A 23,346-nucleotide genomic window follows, 5' to 3' on the forward strand; every position below is an offset into this window, starting at 1 on the left:
AGCTTCCCACGGTTAAAGTACTGTATGATGTTCCACCTGTAATTACCATTTATACAGGTGCAATGCAATGGTAATGCATGTCAAGTTTAGTTGGTGTGGTACCTAGATTTGTTCGTTATTGCTCTTGATCTATGTTCCATGTATTTCTCAACATTTTCCTGTCCTTTCTGTTTACTGTATTGATCCCGATCTCCGGTCTTTGTTGTTAGGTCAAATCTAACAAAGCAAAACAAGCACAAAAACTCACAGTCCATCATAACTCTGTTGTATATGAAGAAACTAAATGCCATAGCAATTTTCATATTGGACTGCTTCTGTCCATGGCAGTCAAGGCAAGTACTCTTGCCCAATATCCTTTGTGTGCAATGGGTCCTTTTATCCTTTGACACTATCAGCTGACAGTGATATTCCAAGAAAAAACTCCCATTACCAGGTTCATCTGCTCACAATTGTCTCTTGCCTCTGTGCCGTACAACAGTCAGACTGTGATGTATTATTGCAAAGTCATGAATGATATGTGTAGAGAAGTGTCATTGTGAGCAAGAGCACCAGTCACGGCAGGAATTGTTATTTTGATGGAGCTGGTGATGTCCTCTTCTGTGCAGAAAAACAAAAACAAAACCAGGAATATGTTAATGAATGCTTGTCCCTTGTGCAAGTGAACATGTAGAAATGACCTTCACCTGTACGTTCCCTGCCACACAATGCACGATGGCACACACACACACACACACACATACACACATACACACATACACATGTGCACATGCACACATGCAATCTGCAGAAAGACAAAGACAAGAAGGACGAGAAGGACCGCAAGGATGACAAGAAAGAAGACAAGAAGGAGGACCGAGAGGAGTCGAAGTCGAAGAGGCGCAAGACCGACGACCGGGACGGAGACAGAGACGACGACCGAGACAGGGTTGGTTAAAAAAAAGCGTTCGCGAGATGGTTTAGACAGCAAAAGTGGGCACCATTTATCAAAGACACTCTCTTAAACGATGTTTCCAGGTAGAAACAATATGAGATGCATTGTCCTCCATGCTGCAAATATCTCCAATATTTTGTATGTATACGACGAAAAAACAACCTATGCTATTTGACATGATTGTTGAATGCTTCATAAAGATCTGTAAGTGATCATATTTACCGTACTTTGTTCTTTTCCTAAAAAGTTGTGTTGCATAAACTGTTCTGTGAAAGAAAAAAAGTTTATTAGCATGGTAATTTTAGTCATGGACATCATATGTTTGTACTGGTGGCACCATTTCCAAAACTGTTTTGTGATTGATTGCTGTTGTTTTTTTCATCCAGTTGAACATCATTACAGTCTGTAATCAGTGTATATGCTGCCCAATGTAGCACCTCTGTGTAGCTGTGGAAAGTGAATGAATTTTTCTTTTTCAACGAAGGTTGAAGCAATGTGTGTGCAGTAGTCACAGATATCATTTCATATTTTATTGGCCATTGCCAATGCCAGTGGCAGAATGAAGAAATGGTGATTGACTGTATAGTGATTATCTTGATTTGCCTACTAAGTGTCACCCTGCTAAACATTGGTGTATGGAATCATACAGTGAGCTTCACTTTAGACATCCTTAATACATACTGATGTGCAAGATTGATGAGTACTGTGATGTTACTGACGTGATGTATTATTGTCGTGTCGCTTCGCCCCGGAAGGATGATGACCGAAACGACAAGCGAGACGATGATCGGGACGATGACAAAGACGGAGATGGGGACGAGAATGAAGGGAAGAGCAACGGTGACGAAGACGATGACGGTGAGTTTTGCTGGACTACACATTTGCTTCGATGATGTTACTTTTTGGAGAACACCATACATTTCAGTTTTTCATTGGAAATATGATGGCGATACAAGGTCTGCTAGCTTTGCCACCTGTTTTTGAGCCTGCCAGGGGGGCTGATGTATTTTTTTACTGAGATAAAGAAAAACTATGACACTTTCAAGATGCATACCCTGTCATGCTCGCCTGTTATTTGCTCAGCTTTAGTATATTTGCACATTTTAGTCAATTGAATGTCATTAGTAGATTTGTCCACTCATGGTATATGTTCATTTTATTGAGGAAAAAGAAAGAGGGAGGGGAAAAAGCCTCCTCGAAGTATATGTGTTAAAAAGCAGGATCTTGAAAACTGCAGAAATATCACATACTTGCCATTATTTCATTGCCATTATTTATTTCTCGAAATAATGACACCAAATGTTCACCCAAATCATATCACGTGTAGAGATACTGTATCATGCTGAAGTCAACATCACCATTCATGTGGGCCCTGCCAGTCAGTTTGACATTCCTACTCAGTAACTCTTATTTGACTTTTATCATGCTACCCCTTCCCCCATCCCCCCCCCCCCCCCCCCACCCCCACCCTTTCCCAATTCCCAATCCATTCTATCAACACAGACGACAGGAAGAGAGGGGACCGGAAGGGCGATGACGACAAACACAAGACGCGCCGGAGCAAGATGGAGACGCTGGACCCGCAGCTCCTGCTCTCCTGCATCTACTTCGATCAGAACCACTGCGGCTACATCCTAGAGAGGGACCTGGAGGAGATTGTCTACACCATTGGGCTTCATCTCTCCCGGGCCCAGGTAGGTCATACCAAGCTTTACCGTATTTTTCATCCTGTGGCCTCTATCCCAAGTTTCTGTGTGCAAACAACTCTATGCTTTCCTTCTTCAATCATTGTCTTTATTTCATGTCACTGCCTTCACTGGTACTGTCCTATGATTTTGTAGCCTTATTTGTTCCTTCAATCTTAATAAATTGTATTTTTGTTTGTCTTCAGCATGTGTCACTAATTTCACTCACTATTTCTTAATGAATGTGACTTTGTACCTGTACGACTTTCGTCCGAGTAAGTGAGAGATTGTTGGCCTATACCACAATATTCTGTGTCACTAATCAGTTACTCTTCTATTGTTACTGTAAAATGTGACCTCTTTCCAAGTTCCTGGAAATGCGGTGTCAATGGAATTGAGTAGGTACCGTGTGAGTTACGGTTTGTTTCTACCTAAAATTTGCTGTCATCTGTGTCACAAATGTTGCTTCAGACTGTTTCTCACCTCATAATATCCCATTCTTCTTATGAACATTACATTGAATGTCTTGTTTTATGCTCCTATTCTCCTACAGAACCTCTTTTATATCAAAAACGCTTTTGTTTTTGCTGATGTTATACAAAGTTACAGCTAAAAGCGGTGATGTGTGTACATAAAAAGACAGAGATTATTAGAGTTGCCCGGCCCACCAATCTTTGTAGGAAATATTCACCATGCAAAACATGGTGGGTTGTTTGTCCATTCAGAGAATTGTGAGCAGGCGCAAGATATTGATCATTGGCTTGATTGCTCATATGCCCTTCTGGTCTTGTCTGTTGCCACTGACAGGTACGCAAGTTGCTGCAAAAGGTGGTGGCGAGGGACTGCTGGAACTACCGAAAGTTGACGGACGGACTGAAGAAAGAGAAGGAGGAGCTCTCCAAGGCGGACGTCAACGGGATGCCATCCGATGAAGATCTGAGTAAAGGTACGCCCGGGGATCAGATGGGCAACAAGCATGCCCATGCCCAAGTGGTCACTGACCTGTGGGAATTTGGGGGGGGGGGGAATTGTAGGGTGTAAAAGTGCTTGTTGGTTCGAAAATGCATCTATGTTGAGTAGAACGACACATACAGTGTAACAGTGGTTCTATCTATATTAGTGGGATAGGTGGATTCAGGGTTGGTGTGATCTAACTTGTTTACAGAGCAACAAGAGGAAATGTGTACAAGGATGACCACGTGTGTGGATGGCATATTCTAGGAACATGTCTCTTTTTATTGAAGAGGAAAGATAACCTTCTGAAGAGTGGAGTTGACTGGCTCTTATCACACAGGATTATAATTTCAACTAGAATAGGAATATAATATATTTTTATTCCATGTAGTGCAAGGGAGAATTACATCATACAGTGACACGACTAGTCAGACACTTAACACAATGTTTTTGTAACCTCAAATTACCTCATCAATTGCTGCTTCCCTACCAACAGGCAACCAGATCATTCAGGAGAAGACGGCCATGACCAAGAAGGTGTCAAAGGTCGCGGTCACCGACGGCGCCAACATGGTCAAGTACGGCGGCACTGTGATCGACATCGGCAACCTGCTCAACCAGGTGCAGCGGGCCGACCAGGAGCGCTCGGCTGCCCAGAAGAAGATTGACCTCCTCGAGAAGGAGATAGGTGAGTGGGTCTGTGCTTCTCGAGGGGTACAGATGATTTGTTCGTTAACCCCTTTGAAACGTTGAGTGTTTTGTTGTGTCTGTAGATGGTAGATTCCTGGTGGTGTTGTACAGCCGTGCTTCTCAACGTTGATTAACCCGAGGCCCACTTTGGCCTGTACAATCTTATTTATTAAGGCCCACTTAGATCGAATACTAACCTTTTCTATTCTATTTTTGGGAGACATCCCACCCCACCTGCAAGAGTTTTGAGGCTCACTGGTTCGGAAGCATGGTTGTACAGCGATCTTGAATGTATCTCAGTGGACTTTGGCAGACAAAAATGTTACACGTCATAACCCTAATAAAGATGGGGGGGGGGGGATCTCGAGAGTCACAGAGTTCATGATGTGTAATTTCTTTCTTTTACAATACCTCGTAGTGTCAAATGAGAGGAAGAAAGAAAGCAAGGAGGGGAAACAGAAGAAAATGTCACATGTGCGTGTACAAGCTATGGCTCTGTTAAATGAAATACAATAAGGAATGGATTATTGGTCTTAGAATAAGGCAAACTAATGCAGATCGTAGAATTAGGCAAACTAATGCAGGTCTTAGAATTAGGCAAACTAATGCAAGTCTTCGAATTAGGCAAACTAATGTAGACATGAGCTGACTGTGATGGCTTGTATGCTCATTTTCCCACACAACAGAGGAACTCAAGAGCAAGGCCTCGACGACTGAGGCCACGGTCACCAACGTCAGCGGCGAGCTCCAGGATGTGCAGAAGCGCCTCTCGACGTCGGAGCGCGCCCTCGTCAGTTCGACGTCCCGCAACAAGCGCCTGATCGACGTTGTCGGCACGGCCCAGAAGAACTTGGACGAGATCATGCTCAAGTTCAACGAGGTCCTCGAGGAGGCCATGCTCCCGCTCAAGCCGTCGACACCGACACCCACGGCGTCCTCGGAAGAGAAGGTGAAGGTGAAAGAGGAGAAGACCAAGGTCGAGCCCAAGGTCGAGCCCAAGGTCGAGAAAGTCAAAGTGGAACCCAAGTCATAGAAGTAGATGGTTACAGCTTATTTGGGGGGATTTTTTTGTTTTTGTTTTTTCATATGTGTGTTTGTGTGGTTTATGTGCTTAAAAACAGCATTGCGCTTAAAAATATTGATAAGCAATCTATTGGTGGTTGAGCTGTTTGTCCTTTTTCTGAGGATGCACATGTCAAGTTTTATTAAATGTTTATCCTTACCACACGTCTCTCTCTTGTGTGTCATGCTGTTTTGGACAAAAAGCTATATCAGAAGATGTTAGAAGGTCTGTCAAGTGAAGAGTGAAAATCGTCCTACAGTGGACTCCCTCGGACTGGCAGTTTTCTTTCATTATATTGAAATTTCGTTATAACCAAACAAATAAACAATAAAAATCCATAAAGTGGATAATGTTGCGGCCTGAATTTTTACACCGTTGTAACCAGAATTTTGTGATAACTGCGTTAGTTATAACAGGAGTGCACTGTAATTGACTATAGGCTGTGGCATCTTGCAACTGTACAGTGACTTGAGACATTGAGCGTATTCTCTGTATATTATTGATTTTTTTTTTCAAAGTTCTTAAATGCTCTGCTTCAGATCTTGTGAATGTACAAATTAGGTTCCAGATATTTTTTTTTTTAGTTTGACAGACCATAACTCAAACAATGCAAGTGATGTGAAAGGCTATTTGCCGCCAAAGAAATCAATAGTTTTACACTCTTATAGTTTCGGGAAAGTTGCATTTTTTATTTGGCTTCCGTGCCATAGCTGATATGTTTTGTTAAGAGTCAAACGATGTGTATTATTCATACAATGGGCTTTGTACAGAGGTAGCTTTTATTCTATGTAAGCTGTTGCAGTCTGCTTGTGCTCTGAAGTAGTTTCTTCCAACTCAGTGCAGTCGCTGTTGTGCATGTAAATACAGCAGACTAGAAGTGACATGTTCTGTCTTTCCTGTATCTTTCTTTCTCCTCTTTCGCATCAAGATGTGTAAGCGAGTTGATGGTGAGTGCATGTCACAATGGCCCTCTATCAACGTATATACCACTTGAAGTACGTACATGCCCACCTAATGGCCACTTTTTGGAGCATGAATAACTTTGCCTTATATTCCTTTGTGAGTTGAGGACTTGCATAATTTTGTGATCTGTTATTGTCTCAGGACCTACTGTAAATACAGCTCTACTGCAAGAGTGACTTTACAACTGAAAAATAAAAATGGTAACAATTTCCAAGCTTTTTTGACTTTACAGCTTGTTGCAATTGGCAATTCTGAGTATTTCAAATTCCTATTATAGTAAATTCAGTATGCAATATCTCTTTCTTTTTTTCCCCCTTGAGGAAGACCTCTGACTCAAATTATGAATAATGTAGAGGTAGAATTTTTCACTCATGGATCTACTTGAGCTCCTGTGGATTTGACTCATTGGATTTTTACTGTACTATCTCTTACACTGAGAAGGTCCTGTCATAGCAGCTTATTTTGGAAACAGACACTTCATTCACCTTGTAACATGTTTTAATCGATGAAAAGCATTCATCAGCTGGCCCATCTAATCATGTTGGGGCGAGATGGAATCTCGCTCGGTGCAACACAAGCTTGTCACATAACTACAGTTCACTTTAGAATATTTCTGTTGAATATTCAAGCAGTACACATGTTTTCTTCTTTCCTAAGGAAAAATACTAAATGCAGAAGACTTTCATTTTCTCAATATTAACAAAGAAAAAAAACCCACACCAACAAATGTAATGAGATCTTGCCATAAAGACCCAGGCCTTCTGTGGCAAAACATAATAAGATTACTCAAGTTATCTGATTAGACTATGGGAGAGGATTGTCTCCTTCTTTGAGACAAGACACTGACTGTAAATAATGATAAATTTGGTGATGCAAAGAAGTTTTGGAAGTGTGATAACCTAGTGGATAGCAATCTTGCACGTCAATATACGAGAACGACAGAGGGTTATTTCATACCAATCATGCAATGTAAAATGGCATGTAAATAAAGTGGATGTGGTAAGTGCGCACTTCCGTGAAAAACCTCGACGTCAGTAGTGTTCTATTGGTTTGTCGGAAAACTCCTGTTTTGAGCTCTGCATAAGGAAGCTTTTTCTAGCCTTTGTTGAAGATTACAAAGACGGTGTAATTTGGGTTCTTTTATTTAAAGATGGCCTTTGCCATCACTACGAAATGTGGTTTATTTGTTGACAATTCACTTTATGTAATGCAATGTGTTTACTACAGTCTGCTGCGTACAAACCACCAAAGGACTTTTGAAAATATTTGATGTCTAGTGTTTGCTTCTAAATGTAAACCTGCTTTTTATCCTTTTTTGAAACCATGATTACAGTGGAAGGTCATTGTCCATGATAGGAAACTTGACAGCTCACTGTTGTGTACTCTTGTCTGCGATACACTGATTGTTTTTTTTTTTTTTTTTTTTCATATATAAGTTTTGGTGTTGGGTTTCTCCATATGCACAAATTAAGGTGATTGGAAAGGTATTGAGTGTTAATTGCTGTATTTTGTACTGACCTGTGCATTTGTGTTCAAAAGGAAAGATTGTTTCATTTTGCGAGAACTGCATTGTGTTGTAAGGTCAGATGTAACCTTCCAACTATTCTGCAGAATCCTTACGAGAGTTACTCGCTCTTGGAACAGATAATATTCCCTCTCACAGGATGTTAGCAGGCTATTTCCCTGTGTTTTTCCATCTCTTCTCGCCCGACCAACGCAGGAAATGGTTATACAGGAAATTTATTTGTATTACAATTTGAATCTTGAGCAGATTTCTTCTACTAGCACCCATCTGTGAAAATGTGTGAATTATGTACCTATGATCCCCAGCGCATTTTGATCTTGTCTTGAAGTCTCGTTGGAACTTTGTAATGAGCAGGTTTTGTGATATGTTTGAATTGTCTGAGCAGAGTTTGTCAAAACATCCCTGAGAAAACACAAACGAAAATTAGGTATGTTCGATATCCATGTTGTGTGATTTTGACCACTCCAGGGGCAGTCATTCTTTCTCAGGTTTTACATGCCTGTAACATATGTACATTCTTTCTCCCTGCAAGCCTCACCCCCCCCCCCCCCCCCCCCCCCATCCCCAATTTGAAACTTGGCTTATAATGAACGGACGATATGGAAATAACATGAGACCTACAGCTGAGATTGCATCAGAGCTTTTTAAAGTGAGTCAGAATGTTGGAATACATTGACATGTGTGTAAATATTGTACATAAGTCAACAATTTCTTTTTTTTTCCAAGACATATGATACAATCAAGGGGGAAGTTTGTTAAGGTGATGAACAGTCCAGCCAAAGCACTTGAGAATGATTTGCGAGTTCAGATTAAATTCACTTCTCATGGAAGTATTGAAGAACCAACACCAATCGTGATTATGTCACCATTATTCTGACCCTACCTTTGTGCTTTTCATCGTTACCATTTTCTGTTATGCAAGTGTATGATTGCATGTGATGAATGTTGTTAGCTAGTCAACTAGAAATTGTATTGAAATTTGTCATAAAGTCCATAATCAGACTATACCTTACATTTCTTTTTCACTACATTGGGATATTGGAATTCAACACTCCCATCGGCACCACCTGTTGGGCTTCAGTGTAAAGCAAGAAATTTTCTTAGCATGAAAATTTTAGCAAATTGCCACTGGCATTCGATGCATGTAGTATGGACAAGAAATTCTGTGTGCATTTTAATTTGGGAAGTTTTGGCTCTCATGAAATTTGCAAAATTAAAATGCATGCGAAAATTTCTTGTTTTACAGTGTTCTTATCCTTGTTTATTGAACTTGGGCATTTTTTTTTTTAAATGTTCAAACATCATACTGTACTTTGAAACAATGCACATGCTAATGGGTGGTTGTCAATCAGTGTAATTGGTAGTGGCATAGTACTAGTAATGGAAAATGAGGAGAAAGAATATGAATTTGAGCACAGCATTACACACGCCTTAGTACCTGGGCATTGAACATGTATCAAGTGTTATTTATGGTGAGTGATGGGTGGTTAGAGGAGACCTTACATATTTTTATCTTTATTTTCTCTCTTTTTTTCGATTGGGGGGGGGGGGGGTCAGATTATGGTGTGTATGCTCCGTTGCAAGGATATTGGACAGAGATGAAGCATCTCGGCTAGCATATTATTAACCTGTTGAGGACGGACTGGTTTTGCTGTAACACGCATTTCCCATAGACACCAGTCCGAGTATTCTCGAGACTCATCTTCAGCGGGTTACTAGTAATGTTTATCTGGGCTTATCAACATTGGAGAAACAAATGTGGTCGTGTGGAATGCATGCATGTAGAACAAGCTTTCTGGGCAAAATTGATTTCATTACACTAAAAAAAAAGTTTGTGTATGTGATGATGAGATTCTAGTTGCCATTGCTTGATCAAGACAATTTGTGAGGAAGGCCTTTTGTCCCTTAAGAAAAAAACAAAGCAAAACAACCCCTCCCCCTATTAAAAAGAAACAATAAATGTGAAATTTCCTTGTGAAATGGAGGCAAAAAGAAATATCATCTGATGTATTGTAAAGTCACTTTCAAATTATTATCTGGAACATTGATTGGTTTGCAGTGTGAAAGTGAGAGATGGTTGTGAGAGAGGACCCTAAGATGATGTGGTTTGAAGAGATTGGTTGTGTGAACGACGTGTGTATGAGAAGTCAGACTGCATTGTCCTGGGCAACCACCAGGAAATGAATAGACTTGAACCGTAGAAATGCAAACCAATAGCACTATCATACACTCATACACACCATAAGTGTGGATAAGGTCCGTGAGAAAGTAAGAGATGGTTGAAGGAGGACCCTGAAGTCCGGCATTAATGCGATGATGTAGTTGGAAGTGATTGGCCGTATGAACAACATGCGTACGAGAAGTCCTTTTATTCATTTAGACTGCCTAGTCGTGGGCAACCACCGGGACAATGAATAGACTTGAACTGTGGAAATGAAAGTTCCTCTCTGATTGAAAAGAAAAAGGTGAAGTGCGTGCATTAGTTCTCTTTCGAAAGCCAGAGAAATGAGGGAAGAGGGAAGGCAAACTGTTGTTATAAAAGTGACATCATTTTGCAAATTGAGTGTCAAACAGGCCAACATTCCAACATTCTGAAATAGTTGAAAATACCTGTGATCACGTGAAGCTTTTTCAACCAATCACAAGGGGATAAATTCTTTATCCAAAATAGAATACATGTATGTACTATACAGAGCCGGCGCACTGTTTTCAAAAGTGTGGGGGCCCACTTTCGGGTTTCATGAGCTAACAAGCAAAACAAAACAAAACAAAACAAAAAAAGGTCCTCAGCTCATCTCTCCCCGTCCCCGTCCACTTCCGGGTTTCTTCAGCTGACAAGCAAAAAAAAAAAAAAGGTCCTCAGCTCATCTCTCCCCGTCCACTTCCGGGTTTCTTCAGCTAACAAGCAAAAAAAAAACAAAACAAAAAAAAGGTCCTCAGCTCATCTCTCCCCGTCCACTTCCGGGTTTCCCCTCCCATTGTAGTGCCTCTTACCATGGACCTGTGTTAGGTCCATGCTCTTACCAAAGAGATTTTCCGCAGTGGGGAGGAGAAAAATCTCTTTGGCTCTTACATACTTCAGGGTTGAAAAAAGTGTGGGGGCCCAAAGTGATGACACCTTATGTATTCCTTTGTATGGTGCACAAAAAGTGTCAAACAGGCCCCCACGGCCCCCACGGCCCCCACGGCCCCCACGGCTGCGCCGCCCCTGCTATAAGTATTCTATGCACTTTTCTCCCTGCCTCCAGATCCCCCGTTCGGTCAGTTCTCCCAGGGATCCCCTGGCGCGCGCGCGTACCCAGTATCGAAGCGCAATATTGCAATAGCGGTCATTACAATGTGCGTGTGCGCCACTGGTGTGCGCTCGTCGGTGCGCGATTGACAACTAGCTCATGGATGCATAATCGCGATCGCATGCTGTGAATACTTGCATCGGGGAGATTCAACGCCGCCAGCCGTCGCCTCCATCCACCGCTACGCTATCTCTAGCGCCGCCGACCGCTGTCTCACCGCCTAGTCGCTTGTGAACCTAGGTGTAGGACTCACGACCACGTGCTGCATCATACCCCTCGGATGAATGCAGTTATACAGGCTTTTACCACTAATTAGCTAATTTGACAGTCTCACAGGTGACTTGATAGCGTCTAGCTAGGGCCTGATGTAGCCACATACTGACCAACGTGCAACGAATCTCGTCGTCAGAGAGGTTGTGACTGCTGTTCGATCCACGACTCGAGAGAGAGTTTAGCTTCCGCGAAGTGAACCAGGCCAGCTTAAGAATCCCATACACAAACAAGGCTTCTCGTGCTGAATCACTCTCCTCTGTACCTTGTCCCTATTTGTTTAGGATTGATTATCACAGATATCGAGGCCTGGTGTTGATCTTAAAATCATCGAGCATCAAGTAATTTTATGACCATGGCAGATACAGATAACGGCGAACCTGAAACCAAGAAAACCCGTCTCGAAGTCAGGTAAAAAAGCTAAAACAAAAACAAAAAATAACCCAGTTTCTAACACGTTATGTCGGATCCGATGTAACAGTTAACACTTTGTTAGATCTCGTTAGAACTCTAGACTCTAGTCTAACAAGTTAGGTAGTAAGGTACATTTTCCAAGCAGTAACATTAATCTTAATATTCTTATTAACTAAATTTACCAGCAGTGAATGGTTAGACTCTATCTTCCTAAAGTTAAACTTTAAAGGGATCGTACAGTTTTGGTTGAGACCTAATTTCAGGTTTCTAACATTTTTCTGTGAAATAATGAGAAACCTCTTGTGAAATATGAAAGAGCATATTATTCTATGTGGAATTCAACGTTTATTTGATGAAAATTGGTTTTGAAATGGCTGAGATATCCAAAAAGAGCGATTCTAATAAAGTGTGGGACCCACCACACTTTATTTAATACGATCGCTTTGTTATACTTTGTTTTTGGATGTTTCAGGCTTTCCAAACCCGATTTTCATCAAATAAACTTTGAATTCCTCTTAAAGTGGTGTGCTCTGTACTATATCATAAGTGTTTTCTTGGTATCTCGCAAAAAGTTAAAAGCCCAATTCTCATCTCCACCAATGCTGTACCTTCCCTTTGATTATCTTTGATTTTGGTCTACCTAAGCTATGTTAAAAAGATTAATGTTAACGTTAGATACCCTTAGCCCCGGAGACCGCGCCGCTATCATGTTGGGGCTGGTCGCAGTTACGATAGCCTATGCCAACAATGTTTATAAAATATGGTAACGTCATAGCAATACTTGATTAGTGTGATGTTAATTGTGAACTTTCACGGTTAAATTTACAGGAAATGAAGTTATATGTAACAAATTAACATTTAACGTTAGATGGTTGTACCGAACGCGTACATTGTCAATGGAAGCCCATAAAATGACTCGTGTATGCATTCATTGCACAAGTTACACGCCATGATGCTGTTAGTGTTTGGGAAGCCAGTGCAGAAAATTGCTAAACTGCACCAAAAAACGGCATAATCGTGATATAGTCCCCACCATAGGCCCCACCCCACCCCCATACGGAGGGCACACGTTCGGTAATACACTACTATTTGTGTCGGTAAAAAGAGACGGCTTTTGTGGAAGGCAAGGTTCTTTGAAATATGGTTTAGTGCATGGCTTCAATGTAGTTTTCGAGTAATACCGTTACAGCTAAACTCATCAGCATTTCAATTATCTACTAGGACTAAGTAGGAGATCTTTAGCTGAATTAATGCATACGGTTGCCCGTTTGGAGAAATTAAATAAAAATTGTTCAGTAATACTAATAGGATACACCTCCATACTATTAAACGTTAGTAGTAATATGACTCAATGATGCAGTAGTAGATCTAGTAGGCCTATGACTGAATATATTCTTTGAATCAATGCTGTAGACCTCTCTAAGCCTGTTCATAGATTTAGGCATACTTTCCTTGTCTTTTGTTACTTTTGTATATTTTGCGCATTTTGTTATTGGCTTGGATTTACGTTATATCCCCCAATGTTTTCATGAACGTGATGAAGTCTTCTAACTGGCGTTTTACTCATTAACAGTGCAGAGTTCTAGTCAGATAGGACCCTGGCCCTATGTACACCTTGCTTGGTATCATACATTTCTATTAATTACATTCCTAGATCTACTTATTAGTAGTAACAAAGCAGCTGAGTTTTAGTCGTAATTGTAACGTTAGGCCGAGCGATCCTCATTTTTTTTATGACCACACAGCTGGTCTGTGACTTAATTGCTTTATTGATTATTCATTCCAAAAGAATACTTATCGTCTATGCTGTCTTTCATGGAACAGTGCTTTAAAAATTTGAGAGAAAAAGTCAGAATCTGTAATGTACTCGTACTGTACAGCGAATTGGTAAAATTTGAATTATTATTGGCAAATTGTAATTTGCCAATTATCTACGAGATTTACAGTCAGTAAAGTTACTGTACTACCTTGGCTGAAACTACTCATCTGTGTCTTGTCGTCGGGGATATGTTCGGTGGAGACTACGTCTGGCTTCACAGAATCCTCTCCTATTTCTGAAGAAGGACCACTAACAGATAATAAGTATTAAAAAAATGTTATGAAACTCTTTTGGACAGATTTTTCTGTCTACCGGTAGTATGTACTACCATGATGATGAGCTGTCGGTGTGATATTAGATGAAAGCCAAATCAGAACATTTTGATACTGTATACGCCATATATTTCGCTAGTCTAAATTTTTGCGAATCGGGAATTCCCGACGATTTCGCAAGTGGTTAAATTCGCAATCGTGGAGTCCTTTACTGAACGGAGATATGTACACGCGTACGTCACATCCACTTTGGAATCAGAGTCGATATTTTCGCGAATAGCACCTGACTCACGAAATTCGTGAAAATAAAAGCCTCGCGAAATATTCGGCATATAAATACAGTATCCTGTGTTGTGTGTGTCATAATATTGCCCTTCTGCAGGTTTTGAATGTTTTTATTACCTCCACCACTTGAGGGAGGAGGTTATGTTTGTTTGTTTGTTGGTTGGTTTGTTTGCCTTTGTGCAAAATAACTTGAAACGTTAAGAACGGATTTGGATGAGACTTTACACAGGAAAGGTTGAGAATGACACAATGAACAGCAAGGCTCACTGCACTGCGCAGAAAGACTTCTATTTTGGGAAATCAGGGCCCCATTTCATAAAAGATGTTTGGATGACAACTCTTGCTGGAATGACAACTTCCCACAGCAAACAGCCAATGAGGAAGCTGTATTCTTCTCGTTACCATGACAATTGTCATTCCAGCAAAGAGTTGTCATCAAATCAACTCCTTATTAAATGGCGCCCAGGTGATTGTCAGTATGCAGAAGTACACTGTATAAGGGGAAGTCACTTATCTCTGTGGAAGAACAAGATCAGTGGTGGAAATGAGCTGCTTTGCGGAGGTCTGCAATCTCAGAGTGCTTCTCTAGTTCTTTATAAATCTACATTTATTGCTGACATGATGTGGCAGTCTTGCAACTCGTCATCTAGAAGTTTCTAAATCAATACCATGATCTAGATTACTTCACTTTGAGCTCGCTACACTGCAGATTAAGTACGTAGGTGTACAGTGTAGATCTAGGCCATTTCTTCTATAGATGTGATGGTGCATGACAGGTTTCATATGGTATGACTTTTGACTAATTGTTTTTGTTTTGTTTTGTTTTTATGCTTTTTCAGCAAAATGAAAGAAGTCCTCTGAATTCCATGAGATTATTTTTAACTTTAACGTTGACTTTGACTTTTTTTAATACCCCGTTTAGAGTCCTCCCCACCTCCCCCCCCCCCCCCCCTCCCACCAAAAATAAGCACAGCCTTAGGAGGCTATGCCATGTTTACCTCAGATGCCTCGGGTTATCTAACTCATTTCCTGTTAATCATTGTTTAAATGGCATTATTTAGAGACTGGAGACTGCCAGACTGATTTGATAAATTCTGAATACAAGCAGTGTGCTTTTAATAGCACAATTCCTTGGTCTGCAATAATAGTGAATTGTTCGTCGTTGTTCCCCTTGTAAGATTTTCTTTTCTTTTCCTTTTTTTTTTTGATGAGGAAAGTTATGTCAAATAAAGTTCATTGTTATTCAATATATAGTGAATTTAATTTCATCTACCGGTAGATATTGATTAGTGTCAACCTTTCCTTATGTGAGCCAGGAAAATTGTAATTGAAATTTGCTGTGGTAGGAAATTTATCAAAAATGTCTTTCCTCTTCTTCCAAAATTGTACTGAAATCTAGAATAATTCTGATGTCATTCCTACTGGTTTTCATAATGTGGGCTGTCTCAGCGTATGTGGAAGGTTTTGTAACCATTGATGATTGAGATTCACAGGTACAGTACAAAACATGTGGGTGAAAGCAACAATTAGTGAAAGAACTATGTTTGTGAGAGCAATGTTTGGAATGAGACAACACCTATGGTAACCAGCCAAGGCAGTAAACCTGCTTTTGATAATCCTCTTGCTTGTTATAAATGAATGTCCAGACTGATGGATCAACAGTACTTTTGTGTCTACTTTATCATCATGTGCATACAGTAGCTAGTACCATAGAAGAAAGCTCTCTCTCTTACATTTTAAAGGACAAGTCCACCTTGAGTTAATGCAGCAATGCTAGTAGAACATATCAGTGAAAGTTTGGGGAAAATTGGATAATCTGTTCAAAAGTAATGAATTTTTAAAGTATCTGTGCAGTCACTGCTGGTTGATAAGACTACTACAGCTTGTGATGTCACATGTGTAGAACGATATTAAAGGAAAATTTAAAGAGAATTTCACAAAATTGTATTTTTTGCGAAAAGAGCACATTCCCTCAACTTGTCACTGACTTATGTTAAGGGTAATATTATTCCCCCTTGCCTTCTGAAAGAGGTAAGTCAAGTGTTCATTTATTATGCAAGAAAAGTGAAAATATGTTGAATTTTCATTATATTTTCTTTATATCATTTTACACATTTGACATTACAAGCTGTAGTAGTCTTCTAATCCAGCAGTGACTGAGAAGAAATTGCAATAATTAATAACTTTTGAACAGATTGTCCGATTTTCCTCAAATTTTCACTGATGTGGTCTACTGATATTGCTGCGTTCACTCAATCCGCATAGATGAAGGTGGACTTTTCCTTTGAATTTACATGTATGCCAAATGTTGCACTTGGCCTATAGATAAGCAGTTGTGCTAATGCAAGAGTGGTTCTTGATGAGAACACCATCTAAGGTGGTGTCCATATATTACAAAGCTTGGGCTCATCTGCCTTACCTTTTACTTCACCTTTGATTATACAAGTGAATGTAGTAGCTACAATTTGTACATTGTAACATCTGCAATTTGCTGTAAAAATGCTCCCAAATGTCATTACCCATATGAACTTGTTCACATGATGTTCATCATTGATTTAACCTTCCTCCATATCTTGAAAGTAACTCAAGGTATCATCATGAAACTTATTACATGTTTATGCATGTTCTACCTAACAGTGATTCTCTTTAGAACTTTAAGGTCAAAGTTCAAGGGTCAAAGGCCAGATTTATATATGCTAATATTTTAGCATTTGATACTGAAATTACGTTTTTTCTCCATACCTTTAAAATAACTCAATGCATTGTCAAGACATTGTACTGTAGACCTATCAGGAGAACTATGCATTATGGCGGAGGCATACATGTACCAGTCGCCGTAGCAACATTTCTAGTTCAAATATTGATTTCTAAAATTTTGCCCTAGATGAAGAAAAGCAGAATGTATTAGATTTTAATGATAAAATTAGACCAGCATAACAGTTCAATATGTGAAGTTGCATGCAGTGTGGTTTAGATTTTGCTGTTCCTAATTATACCAAACATGTGGAGCAGTTCTGTTAGTCTGTGACCGTTCTACACAAACTTTATTTTCACAGTCCTAGCAAGCACTTGCTTGCATATGTGACCGGCGACAACGGTTTCAGGCAAAAGTCGGGAATTTTGAAAATTCATTTTTTCACTGAATCACATTGCCCATTTCCTAAGCTTTGCATTGATATAAAACACTTGTATACTTCGGCACCATAAGTGGGCATAGAAAGAGAAACAAAATGCACTTTTTAAGTTGTTAGCCTGACAAAATTGCGAGAAAACAAGCTTTGAAGATTCACCTCTTTCTCAAAGACAGTGTCCGAACGGTGATGCGAGGGGAGAATCACCCATCCGTACGATGGTGCCAATCGATGTTAAGCTCCGCCTCTAGCAACCACATCGCCTTCTGATTGGCTCACTGAGAGAGTCAAATTTCCCGGGCACCTTCCTCGGAGATCAGCGTATGGAGCCGAAAAACAATGCATTTCGCTCGGGTTTGTTTACCAGTACGTCTTCCAAGATGGCGAATACGATAATTGCACGTATGGTGTACATGTACATGTGTATGGTGCACGCATTACGCAATGGCATCCACACGCAATGACCGTGTGCATGTAACAGGAGCGGTGGCGAATCCACACATTTACAAATCGCGTTTTCATTGTGGTTGATTTGTCTTTATCATTGGCGACCCTTTTGAAGGCAGAAAATTGCTAGTGCTGGCAATTGTCATGCTTCCTGTTTGTTTTGCTTTTACAAGACATGCATATGTTGCTTTGTTCGGTGGTGCTAATTAAATTAAAACAAACAAACAAACACACGACTCATTAGTTTGGTGCGATCTTGACGTGTAGTATTTGAATATAATTGGTCACATGTGACCGCTCCTTTCCTCTCATCTACCTTCCATTAAGTCACTCTGCTGTCATAATTTTTACAACATGTACAAGCAGACAAATTTGAGAATATTTAGTTTTCTTTTCACACGGTTATGTCATGCTACATGATTTTTGTTTCACTTCCGTTGTCGAACATTGCAGTAGAATAGTTTGGATAGAAAGCCAAATGAAGAGCACGCACTACAGAGCGAGCGTATAATAGAAACCACTATAGCAAGAACAATGGAGCATGTAATCGTGCACGCGTGGACAAAGCATTCCCCAAACGCTGCAACTGGTGTCTCCAAAAGCCGAATTATGTAAATGTATGCGACGCACCAGCCAATCGCATGCGAGACCCTGCAACACTGGGGATATTGGCGCGCCGTTCGAAAGAAGCTCGAAACTGACGAATGCGATCCAACATAGGGTGCTTAAAATTCCATTTTCGATAGGAAAAACATAGTCTTATGCTATGAAATTTAGTGTAGATGTAGAAAACATATCAAAGATTTGATTTCTGCGAACAACCTAAATTGACAAAAATAATGGTCAAAATCTTTGTACCCCACCTAGGAGGGAATTTGCTCTTGCGACTTTTGCCTGAAACCGTTGTCGCGGGTCACATATTGCTGTCAGTCTCTTCCGATTGGGTGTAGACTTATTTGTACTAATGCACTCATAAACAAAAGAAGTTTTAAGATTTCAGTCGGTTTCCTTTTTTATTTTTCTTAGTTTTTTATCAGTGAGAATGTACAGTAATTTCAGTATCTAGAAGTAAAATAGTGTCTCTGTACATGTACTGTAGTATCCATGGTACAGTAGTCTCTGCATAATTGGGTAGTGTCTTGCAGAGCACTTCTTACACGAGGGATGGTATAGCATTGGTTGAGGTGAGGATTTGTGAGATACTATGTAAGAATCACTTGAATATGAAATGTTAAAGAGCATACAATTCTAAGGAAAATTCAAAGTTAAATTGATGTAAATCAGTTTTGAAATTTCTGAGATATAATCCAAAAATAAAATAAAACAAAGCAATGCTAATAAATGGTAGGTCCTATCTGTTTATTAGGATCAATTGTTGTGGATATCTTAGCCAGTTCAAAACGAATTTTTATTCGTAAAACTTTGAGTTCCTCATAGAATTATATGCTTTCCCATATTTCATAAGAGGTTTCTCATTATCTAAACAAATCATTAAAAAAAAAGTTGAAAACCTGAAGCCCCATCTCAACCAAAACTGTGCCATTCCTTTAACAAGAGAGCATGTTTCATTCATGTCACAGGTACCACACAGTGATTATGCACAGTTATCTGCCACAAACACAGCACATTATGTTACTAAAGCCACAGCTCTTCTGTTTGGCACTTGTAAAAGACTGAAATCAAGCATTAGCCTTTGCGGAAATCCAGTTTCCCGCATGCAAGAGCAGTCCTCTGCATCATATCTTTTTTTTAGCAATCTACATAGCCCTAACATCTTCTAAACCAAGGCACTCATAAAGCTAAATGCACATGCTGCTAAACATATGTGATATACATGTATGCAGCTAGACTTCTATGCTGGGCATGCAGCCACATACATTTGTACTGCAATAAAATCTGCTGTCCTCATAGTTTTGATAATGACCGGAAGTTTGTTTTTCCACTAACAGCCTGAAAAAGGGTCAGAGTCTCAGTGGAAATAGCTTAGAAATAGTGTGTCACTGTGTGTCTAGTTAGGGTAGTGAGTGTAGTATTGGGGCAAGGTTGTGTACTTGGCATGCATAAATGAGTGTGTACTGTAAAAGTGGAAATTTTCGCGATGTTGAAATTTTCGGGCATTTCGCGCAACCAGAAACAAGCGCTAAAATAAAGGCACGCTAATATTTTTACATGCCATATGTTGCAGTGGTTGATATCTTGATTCCGCGGAATTAAAAACACAAGAAACTCTTCTCACCCGGCCAAGCGCGAAAAATTAGTTGCGCGAAATATCCATTTTTACAGTACTTTGTAATGATATTGCGAATTGATCATACACCGCACATCAAAAATAAACTTAAACCTAGGTGATTGTAGCCTCTCAGTACCTCGGTTTCTTCAAAATTCTGTTCATACCCATTGTAAAGATTTTCTATGGGGAAACGATGTACTAAGATAGACCTGGGTCCCATTTCATAAAACTTGTTATCAGTGACAACTGCCACATTTCTATGACAAATTTGCTCTTAGCCAATCAGATGCAAGGATTTTAGTAGCTTATAACAACTATGACAACTTAAGTCTCTGATAACAAGTTTTATGAACAGGGCCCTGGTTTGTGTTAATTTTTTTTTGTCCTATTTAACAGAAATGCCTACCCAATTATCAATTAAAACATGCATTGGAACGATTTTACCCAATAAAGGGGTGGTACCCATTGTGCAGAGATTACTGTAATACTGACAAAAACTTATCTGCAAGCACTAAATGTATGTCTTATCAACCACAATTCCCCGTCCCCTACCTATTCACAATATTCCTTTGTTGCCAGGCTTGCATTTTGTTTACACACTGACCTGTGTGAAATAGATACCTATACAATATTCTGTTCTTATTGCTTTGAATAGGCCTTGGAATGTGCAAATGGCCCCATAGGTTTCTCTATTTGAGTTGGACTGAGTTGGACTGAATAAAAGACTACACCTGCCCGTGCCTGGAAATGAGGTGCCGGTAGTAGTGGGGCCTACTATGCCATAGACACACAACACATACACACACACACCCACCCTTACACTCACACGTGATACACTGAATGTAAAGGGACGCCCTGCATGAACAGTCCTGGCAGCGTGCATGCAGGTGGGTATATAGTAGGTCGGCGATGATCCAAATTCCCTCTTTCCCTGACACGCCGGCAAACGGAGAGGTTGTTGTGGAATCTGAGCAGGCGGGTGCTGCTAAAGTTGTGGTAGTGTGTAGGGCTGTGCAGCTGAGCTCTCAACTGGTAGTGGTATACTCCTGAAATATTTTTCTTCCAATTGCTGGACTTAATTTCTTGGGACTCACACAATGGCCTCTGCAAGGTACAGTAACTTATTCATGACACCCTCCACTAGTGAAAATGGTTGTCTTTCTGTATCATAGTTGACAAGTAAACATATTTCATACGTGCCATAGTTTTATCTGTTTATCTTTTCATACACTCAGGCTGACATCAAATAATGTGATTGGATAGTCATGGTGCCACACAGCCTAGTTCATAGGAAATGAACTAGATTCAAAGTTCAATTTGCTGTAATTTACTCTAATTATATTGTGATTATTAGTCTTTACTGATAATTTTCAGGGAAGGAATAACATTCAAAATTCAAATTTGTGGTATATATGATGCCAAGATGAGAGATGGACAGATGGAGTGTGAATGGCAGGTGTTGCATAAATCACTACAGGTTTTGAACAATATTTCATCTGTTACAACAGCATAAAGCTTTTTCTTTGTCTTAAAATATACGGATAATGAAGAGCAACGTGAAATGATGCATGCCAGTGAAAGTGGACGCCGTATACAATATCTCACAAAATATGACTTGAAAGGCAATTTGTAAATGCTTGATTAAAATAGTGATTGAGAATCACACTGACAGAATAAGAAGTAATTTGTAAGAGTATCAGTCAACTTGCAAATTTGGTGAGAATGCACAATTTAATGCAATCTAAAATCTCTGTTATTCCACTAGTTTATGACAGAGGCAAGAGGGCTTTGTATGTTGTAAGATTGCAGCCTTGCTCAGGTATGTTCAGTTCAGTGTCTCCAGGCATGATAGAGACCTGTGGATCCATGCTGTATCGACATCATTGGTGACAGATTGACCACTGGCTGTGCTCGTGGCGCCGTGCACTCTTGCCCTTGTGCGAGACTAGGAGTGCACCCAAAGGTCAAATGTGATTAGAGCTACTTCTCGGTAATTGATTGATTTCCCCAATCTCCAGGCACCGATAATCAAACAGCTCCCCCTGATCATGCCGAGCTCTAGCTTGCCTCTGTCTTCCTCCAATCCCTTTATCAAAGGGTCAGAATGTGCTGCGGAAGAGCCTGAGGGGTTGAATATTGTGCATTGTCAGGAGGGATACCAAAAAAAAAAAAGCTGATAATCATGCATTGTAATGCAACACGTCTTAGACTTCGTCTAGCCTGGAATTGATTTTAAAAAGAAATGTTATTTACTTGCACTTTTGGTTAACCGTCTATCATTTGCATCAGATGGTAAGAGCTTGTTGCATGTTTGTAAGTTAGATCGTACATGTACTGTAAACGTGGAAATTTTCGCGGTACATTAATTTTCGCGGATTTCGCGCTACGTTCGGCTAGCGCGAATTCAAAAACGCGCGAATATATCTTCGCAATTTTCTATGCACATTTTGAACGGCCTGAATTGCGTGCGCTTCGTCGATGATACTGCTACATAGTACAGACATGTTTACGCATATTAGCAGTATCATCGCACGCACCGCACGCACCGAGCCCATGGCCGATTGATGTGCTACATCTCCGCGACTACAGTACTAGTACTACAGTACATGTATCGAGTAAAATACGTGTACAGTGTACATGTACTACGTACATCGTGTAGTTGAGCGCTTGTACTCACACTCGCGCCGCTCGCTACGTCGCTTTCATACGCTGGCATCGCTGGATGAAAACAGCGACTGTGTATTAACCCGCTGCGGAGCGCGAATTTAAGAACCCGCGAATATGTTTTCGAGCCGCTCAGCGCGAAAAATTAATCGCGCGAAAATATTGACGTTTACAGTATCCTATACAAGTACCCAAATGCAGGATGTCTTTTTTTTTGCCTTCTTTTTGTAAAAATTAGGTAGTTTTTGTCCAGGAAGGCAAAACAGGAAATAAAAATAAAACAAAACAGCAACAACATATGGCTGTTCTGGGCTGCTTGAATTTCTGAATGTTAGTGCTGTATACTCAGAGAATTTTCTTTGAATTTAAGCGTAGTGATCCAACCTAGCTTCACTTTCAACTAATCAGAATCCTTTGCGTAGGAAGAATTCTGTTTGACTTTTGTGTTTGATTTCCAGCGAGACCCACGTTGTGTTTGATTATCGTGTTTGATATTTGGTCTTTGATGCAAGAAGTCCTTGAAGAGTCCGATGCGATTCAAAGAGTTTTTTAAAACTGTGTCATTCCTTCTTGGTTTTTTTCTCTCTTACAGTGAAGGAGCACTTTTTGGCATTGGCAATCCTCTTCTGGATATTTCAGCAAATGCTAACGAGGAATTTCTCAAAAAGTAAGTCAGGGACGTTAAAGTTGCAGTGCTCACGATCTTCAAG

At 40.1% G+C, this 23,346-nt stretch overlaps 2 protein-coding genes across 3 annotated transcripts in view; both read left to right on the forward strand.

The window, feature by feature from the left end:
* Positions 1-5,361, forward strand: part of LOC139728837 (cell division cycle and apoptosis regulator protein 1-like) — a 28,946-nt gene extending 23,585 nt beyond the window's left edge. Inside the window, exons 16-21 of the mRNA XM_071639773.1 lie at positions 788-925; positions 1,687-1,789; positions 2,435-2,625; positions 3,424-3,562; positions 4,067-4,258; positions 4,947-5,361. Coding sequence (XP_071495874.1) covers positions 788-925; positions 1,687-1,789; positions 2,435-2,625; positions 3,424-3,562; positions 4,067-4,258; positions 4,947-5,293 — 1,110 coding nt within the window. The 3' untranslated portion in view covers positions 5,294-5,361. The remainder of the gene's footprint in view (positions 1-787; positions 926-1,686; positions 1,790-2,434; positions 2,626-3,423; positions 3,563-4,066; positions 4,259-4,946) is intronic.
* Positions 5,362-11,711: 6,350 nt separating this feature from the next.
* LOC139728819 (uncharacterized) overlaps positions 11,712-23,346 on the forward strand; it is a 35,192-nt gene continuing 23,557 nt past the window's right edge. The window contains exons 1-2 of one of the 2 annotated variants that reach the window (XM_071639754.1): positions 11,712-11,785; positions 23,229-23,303. In XM_071639754.1, coding sequence (XP_071495855.1) covers positions 11,724-11,785; positions 23,229-23,303 — 137 coding nt within the window. In that variant the 5' untranslated portion in view covers positions 11,712-11,723. Of the gene's footprint in view, positions 11,786-20,844; positions 21,084-23,228; positions 23,304-23,346 lie in introns of those variants that run through there. The other variant, XM_071639755.1, reaches the window with a different exon arrangement.

This window comes from Diadema antillarum, unplaced genomic scaffold (genome assembly GCF_040938485.1).
Source record: "Diadema antillarum isolate AM-2024a unplaced genomic scaffold, OU_Dant_1.0 seq00000203_RagTag, whole genome shotgun sequence".
In the NCBI taxonomy this organism is placed as follows: Eukaryota; Metazoa; Echinodermata; class Echinoidea; order Diadematoida; family Diadematidae; genus Diadema; species Diadema antillarum.